Here is a 7809-nt window from a genome sequence, read left to right on the forward strand (position 1 = left end):
CCGCCGCCTAATACTCCGATAATAACGGTTTTTAAAACCGCCAATACTAAGAGCCGCAAAAAACATGAATTTTTAGTAGTTAACATAAAAAAAGGAAGAGTTTGAAACACATTTGAATAGATAAATTAATACAAAACTTTATGATAGAAAATTGTGTGGGTGCTTGACTAGGACTTGAGATTAGTGGCATGATAATATGATATTCTCTAAATTCATCGATAAGGGAGATACTTAAAAATAAATTTTTAGTATTTATTAGAAGATTATAGAAGGATTAAGAAAATCTAAAAAATATTCCATCACTATAAATTTTTATAAAGACATACAAACATAACAACAATAATAACAACAAGCCTTTATCCACTATGTTGGGCCAGCTATCTGAATGATTAATCTCCATTATGTCCTATTAAAAATCAAATTATCATTTAAATCTAATAAAAATATTATTTTTAATACTTTCTAACCAAGTTTTTTTATGTCTATCTCTTTGGCTTTATCTTTTTTAATATTGGCTGAATTTACATGAAGTATAAATAAACAAAAATGTTGGACCTAAATGTAAAATTTTCAAAATCCTAAGATAGAGGGATGACCACATAATGAGAGGATTAAAGCTAAGTTCAAGTAATATTTCAACCTCCACATAAAAGGAGGAGATAACAAAGAAATTCAACATTCAAGAAAATATCCTAAAAAGAAGAAATGTATTAACTAAAATCTAGAAGAAGACCACAACCAGGTCTTAGTAAATTAGAGAGCTGCCAGAGACACAAAGGATAAGCCACCACTTCTGGCACAAAGAATAAAGAAAGTAGAACTAAAAATTAGAAAGGAACATGACCAATCTTATAGAGTATATGTCCCACTTCTATTTATCAAAAATAAGGATGGGACTAAAATTCATCTCCCGAATCCAAAAGTGGATGAAATGCCTAAGATAAGACATCAGAAGATAAGGATGATCATGTCCAATCACAATATGATATGGCAGATCGGTGGAAATAATGTGCTAGAAGGAACACACAAAACCGGGGAACAAACACAGCTCAAGACTTAAAAGATATAATATTTTTCATTATCCTCCTTACGCATAATCTTAGCTATTTATAAAGCAAATAGAACAATTTTAAAATTAAAGATAGCTCCATTATAATTAAAATGTTTCACATCACAACATCAACTTCCATTTAACTTTAATGCAAAGTTGACGATCTTTTTTCGATGTAGTAAATGAGAATAATGTAAACAATAGGTTGGAAGCATTTCAAATTTATCTTTTCACAACTACAGTATTACACAAAAAAACATCTTATACTTGATTAAAAATATCATCATATGCTCTCATGTGATGAAAGGCCAATCCAAAAAACTATGACATGACAAATTTGGCATGTTCTCAATCTAAAGGCCTCACTAGGTCTCAATTCTTTAACAATGCCCATGAAGAAGACCAATATATGCAATAGAAACAACAAAAACAAAAGTATTAGCAATGCCTACATGACTACACCACATTATTTTAAAAGCAAGCCTTCATGATGCATAAGATAAAGTAACAGATTATCATAGCCTCACTACTAAATCAAGATCAATAATCAATGCTACTATATATAGATGATGTGACTTATGAAATAGTGCAACTAAAAAGCAAGTTCTCTTTGCCAATATGGCAAGCACTTCCATAGTAGGGCAACTCTCCTCCATCATTTCAGTGCCTGAAGCCATTTGAAGCAAGAAGGATGAAGCCTATTTTTGGACAAGGCTTGAACATTTATGATATAAAGGGAGCAGAAAAGAAGGACGCAATCTCCAAACTCAATGACATTATTGGGTGCGGCACAGTAGGAGGTAGAGTTCTAGTTGTTGAATTATCTTTTATAAAAGGTTCAATCTCAACTTTAAAACCGGGGAACAAACACAGGCTCAGGGCTTAATATTCTTCATTCCCCTTCTTACACCTAATCTTAACTATTTATAAAGCAAAAGAACAATTTTAGAAATTAAAGATATATTAGACCTTAGCTCTATTATAACAAAAATGTTCCACGTTACAACATCAACTTCCATTTAACTTTGATGCAAAGTAGACTATCCTCTTTGGAAGTAGTAAACAAGAATAATGTAAACAATGGGCTGGAAGCACTTCAAATTTATCTTTTCACAACTACAGTATTACACAAAAAAATATCTTATACTTGATTAAAAATATCATCATATGCTCTCATGTGATGAAAGACCAATCCAAAAAACCATAACATGACAAATTTGGCAAGGTCTCAATCTTAAAGGCCTCACTACGTCCCAATTCTTTAACAATGCCAATGAAGAAGACCAATATATGTAAAAGAAACAACAAAAACAAAAGTATTAGCAATGCCTACATGACTACACCACATTATTTTAAAACCAAGCCTTTATGACGCATAAGATAAAGTAACAGATTATCATAGCCTCACTACTAGATCAACATATATAGATGATGTGACTTATGAAATAGTGCAACTAAAAAGCAGGTTCTCTTTGCCAATATGGCAAGCACTTCCATAGTAGGACAACTCTCCTCCATCATTTCAGTGGCTAAAGTCATTTGAAGCAAGAAGAATGAAACCTATTTTTGACAAGGCTTGAACATTTATGATATAAAGGGAGCAGAAAAGAAGGATGCAATATCCAAACTCAATGACATTATTGGGTGTGGCACATTAGGAGGTAGAGGCATAGCTCAAGTTGTTGAATTATCTTTTAGAAAAGGTTCAATCTCAACTTTAAAACCAGGGAACAAACACAGGCTCAGGGCTTAATATTCTTCATTCCCCTTCTTACACATAATCTTAACTATTTATAAAGCAAAAGAACAATTTTAGAAATTAAAGATATATTAGACCTAAGCTCTATTATAACTAAAATGTTCAACGTTACAACATCAACTTCCATTTAACTTTGATGCAAAGTAGACTATCCTCTTTCCAAGTAGTAAACAAGAATAAGGTAAACAATGGGCTGGAAGCACTTCAAATTTATCTTTTCACAACTACAATATTACACAAAAAAAACATCTTATACTTGATTAAAAATATCATCATATGCTCTCATGTGATGAAAGACCAATCCAAAAAACCATAACATGAAAAATTTGGCAAGGTCTCAATCTTAAAGGCCTAACTTCGTCCCAATTTTTTAACAATGCCCATGAAGAAGACCAATATATGTAAAAGAAACAACAAAAACAAAAATACTAGCAATGCCTACATGACTACACCACATTATTTTAAAACCAAGCCTTTATGATGCATAAGATAAAGTAACAGATTATCATAGCCTCACTACTAGATCAACATATATAGATGATGTGACTTATGAAATAGTGCAACTAAAAAGCAAGTTCTCTTTGCCAATATGGAAAGCACTTCCATAGTAGGACAACTCTCCTCCATCATTTCAGTGGCTAAAGTCATTTGAAGCAAGAAGAATGAAACCTATTTTTGGACAAGGCTTGAACATTTATGATATAAAGGGAGAAGAAAAGAAGGATGCAATATAAAAACTCAACGACACTATTGGGCGCGGCATTGTAGGGGTAGAAGCATAGCTCAAGTTGTTGACTTATCTTTTAGAATAGGTTCAATCTCAATCTTTATAGACTAAAGAGCTGAGCCCAAAAGCCTTAAAGGCCTTGTCCCTTTAAGTTAAAAGTTGCCCCTTACCCAAATCCAAGATTGTCTTGAAATAGAAGCTAGTTCTAAAAATGTCAATTCAAGTTTAAAATATAAAGGGACCAAGGGCCCATTAGCTAATCCAAACTGATAATGCCCAAACAAACTTATAACCTTTTTGTGATCAGCAATTTCTGAATAAATAAGCCACCGACAACTTTAATAAACTACAATCAAATGGTTCTTCATGAATCTCTTAATAATTAACACACGCTTACTCCAACCTGCTAGCTTCACCGCAATCAATACAGAATCACTCATCATTGCCCAGTCTGATTAGATTAGCTGACCAGTATTGGGTAGAATTAGGCTTCTAGGCTCCTGAATGATTTTTAGCCCCAATTTATACATGCTCCTATTCAAAAACATGGAAATGAATTTTTTTTACTACTGTGACCCTCGCTGTTGCTAAAGAAAAATGAGGATAGAACACTAGAGCCCAGTTGATTTGGCTGTAACACCTAAAAACTGTCATAAGCTAATGGAACAAGCAGTTTTTCAACAGCTTCCAAAATAAAATATAGCACAAAAATTTGGGGTCCAGGATATTCTTCAAGATACCACTTTAGGCCTGAAAGCTGGAAAGCATCCATTTCAATCTACTGAGTTGATGACTCTGAAGGAGTCCATCACTTTTCTTAGATCTTTCTCCTCGTCCACAAACACACTTTCAGGGGTTTGCAACCTCAATTCATACAGGCGGTTATTGCCAACACCGAGAACCGAGAGGTATCGCCTATCCCATTCTAATCGAGCTATTCTGTCCTGAGGCATTACTGCTAGCTCATTGTTGTTTGCATATGATTTGATATTTACCTGGATTTGACATGAAAAATGTAGGCTGCATGTTTCATTAGAGAAAAAAAAAAGAAAGAAAAAAAAAAGAAAGAAAGAGTACACACATTTTAAGAGGCACAAAACTGAAACACATTTGTTCAAATTGGATGGATGGGGACATTTAATTACTAACAACAACCACTTTTATCAGTTTCACTATTCTGAAATAATTCTTAAAACTCTTGGAAGAACTCTTAATTCCATCATCCAACAATTTCTTGATCTCTGCATTTGAAACCTTTAATATATACAATTTTTTAATGAAAAACCATATGAATTTCCACATGGTGCTAAGTGCGTAAGAAAATAGATATTGGATTCCTAAAAGCGCATACACAGTCCAAATGCAGAGAAGCCCAACAGCTGCTTGTACAGGCTAAATTTTAAAAACTTATTCATTTAAAAATTTAGGGGAATTCAAATTTTGAAAATAAACATAGCCGTCACCATGTGGGCGATTTCCCTTGCCACATGAGCACTTGCCCAACATCTGATGATTCCCCTTGCCACGTGGCGTAAATTTCCTTCCACGTGGTGATTTTCCTATTTAAAAAAATAAAATAAAATGGGGTAGCCGTTGGGCTACCATTGGCATGATTTGTATGGCTGTTTAAGCTCCCATTCTCTAGTTTTTTCATTTTCTCCCCTTCTACTTGTTCTGCTAAAATTGTCTTCTTTGAGTTCTAATAAAGATTTTCATATCCATCAACAAAAAATCTGTCAGTTTTTTGTATTTGTTTAATCTTTGGATGAAGATTTATTTTGTTGAAATTTTTTAGTTCATGTTTTCTTGTTCACTTACATATTTATGGCCACCACCAAGATCTAACTATGGTGTAAGTAGTCCATCACCATCGGCCTCGGCCTCCTTGTTGCTTTTCGGGGGAGTTTTAATGGATTAAGTTCGGGGGTAAATTTTGGGAAGTCAGATTGGGTTTGTAGATAAGACAAAACCCAGAGATTTCACCCTCATTTTGCGAGGACTTTATGATATGAGTTCTGGTTTCCTATAGGCGCAAGCCCCTATAGTTAATTACCCTTCTCGATAACGAGAGAGAACTTTTGATTAAGGCTAGTCATCGATCAGATACATAGAAATACATGATATATTGCATATAGTAGCAGCATGGGTTTCAAAATATGAGAATTTACTATTTAAAATTGGAAATTGCACCATTTTGCACTTTAAGGCGGATGATGGGGAAATGGATGATGGACCCAATCAAAATCCCATGGTTTAGTTGTCCTGGGTCATTGTGGTCCCTGGTCTACTAAGTCAGAGGAGGTAGTCGACCCAACCTGACAGAAGGATCATTGTTGTGCAGCAATGGGTTGCTTCATCCAATGGTACCTTGAAGACTTGGGATGGATGTTTGTCTAAGTGGACAAATTTGAATCCACCTTAGCTGGCAGAGGGCTTTGTGTCGTATCAATTATATCCTATTGATTTATATCTTAAGTATTTTATGCCATTGGACAACATACTAGCTATGTCCATACCTATAATTTAGTGGTGTCATTTGGCGGCAAACTACCTGGTTCAGGGACCCCGGTCATAACCGTTTACCTGCGACGCCATTTGGTGGCAAAATAGCCGGCAAGAGAACACGTGTCATGTCCTTACTGGAAGGAGACTTTGAGAATGAATCCTAGTAATATTCTCAATCATAGAGTAACTCTTTATGCGTTAAAGTCATATTTGAATTTGTCCACCTCGATAAATTGTTGCGGAGGATGGATAAATTTTTGTTTTAAGCATTTAATGGTTTATTTCAATTTTAAATATTATGGTTTTTGGTATTTTTTTTTTGGATTTTGAATGTTTGATGGATATTTGGGAAGTATTTAAAAATATTTATGATAATCCTTCTGATTAAGATTTTCGTTCAACACGACCATCATCGAGGTATTAATGGGCATTTGTATTTGTTGATTGAACCTTGTCGACTCTGTTAGTTGTCGACAGAGGATCAGGTTTTTTGTAGGCTTTATCTCTTTGCTAATGAAATTTCTTGGTTACAGGCCTTAAGGCTCAACATGAACGTATTAAAACAACTATTTCGGTCGCCGTCGTGACCGTGTATTTGTTTGATAGTTCGAACTGTGTCGACTTCTATTTACCCATATATAAGAATCGGGTTTGAACTTATATTCACTTATTGACCCGCACAACATACCTAGGCATCACGTGTGTACCCATAACATGCTCGTCGGGGCCCATGTTGGTGTATGATTACATATGCACTTCTTTATGCTTGTGTATAAATATCATAGTGCATGCATGGGGGTATTTTTTGAAATATTTTGGCATTGCTCAGTTGCGTGAATGTGGGCTCCGAAAATTTGGCCTCGTCCTCCACTCGCTTTTCTTATTCGGCGAGGGAGTTTTAACGAACTAAGTTCCGAGGTAAATTTTGGAAGACATATGAGTTTGTAGATAAGACACTACCCAGAGATTTCGCCCTCATTTTGCGAGGACTTTATGATCTGAGTTCTGGTTTCCTATAGGCGCAAGCCCCTATAGTTAATTACCCCTCCCGATCATGAGAGAGAACTTTCGATTAAGGCTAGTCGTCAATCAGATACGTATATAATACGTGTTATCTAGCATATAATAGCAGCAATGGATTTGGAAATTGGAATTTGAATGATTTAGATTGGGATATTTGATGGTTTTGGAAGGTTTAATATTTAAAATAGAAATTTCACCATCTTGCACTTAAAGCGGATGGTGGGGGAATGGATGATAGACCCGATCAAGATCCCATGGTTCCGTCGTCCCGGGCCATCGTGGTCCCTGGTCTACTTAGTCAGAGGAGGTAGTCGACCCAACCTGACAGAAGGATCCTTGTCGGCAGCCGTGGGTTGCTTCGTCCAAGGGGACCTTGTAGACCTGGGTTGGATGTTTATCTAAGGGGACAAATTTGAATCAACCTAAGCTAACAGAGGGCTTTGTGCCCTATCGATCATATCCTATTGATTCAAATCTCAAGGATTTAACGACATTAAGGAGCGTATTGGCTCTGGCCATAACCGGTATATCGTGGTGCCATTTGGCGGCAAAACCACTCGGTTCAGAGGGCCCCGGGTCATAACCGTTTACCTGCAGTGCCATTTGGCGGCGAAACTGCCGGTTAGAGGACACGTACCACGTCCTTACTGGCAAGAGATTGTTTGAGAATGGATCCTAGTAATATTTTCGACTAGGCATTTGGCTCTTTGTGAGCTAGAGTTTATTTAAATTTGTCCACCCCGT

The 7809-nt window shown here is 35.7% G+C and overlaps 1 protein-coding gene across 2 annotated transcripts in view; it reads right to left on the reverse strand.

Annotated features, from left to right (window-relative positions):
- Nucleotides 1-3810: 3810 nt before the first annotated feature.
- Nucleotides 3811-7809, reverse strand: part of LOC110113117 (psbP domain-containing protein 1, chloroplastic) — a 9952-nt gene continuing 5953 nt past the window's right edge. The window contains exon 3 of one of the 2 annotated variants that reach the window (XM_020845548.2): nucleotides 3811-4532. In XM_020845548.2, the coding sequence (XP_020701207.1) occupies nucleotides 4311-4532 (222 nt within the window). In that variant the 3' untranslated portion in view covers nucleotides 3811-4310. Of the gene's footprint in view, nucleotides 4558-7809 lie in introns of both variants that reach the window. The other variant, XM_020845549.2, reaches the window with a different exon arrangement.

Source organism: Dendrobium catenatum, unplaced genomic scaffold, assembly GCF_001605985.2.
Source record: "Dendrobium catenatum unplaced genomic scaffold, ASM160598v2 fragScaff_scaffold_151, whole genome shotgun sequence".
In the NCBI taxonomy this organism is placed as follows: Eukaryota; Viridiplantae; Streptophyta; class Magnoliopsida; order Asparagales; family Orchidaceae; genus Dendrobium; species Dendrobium catenatum.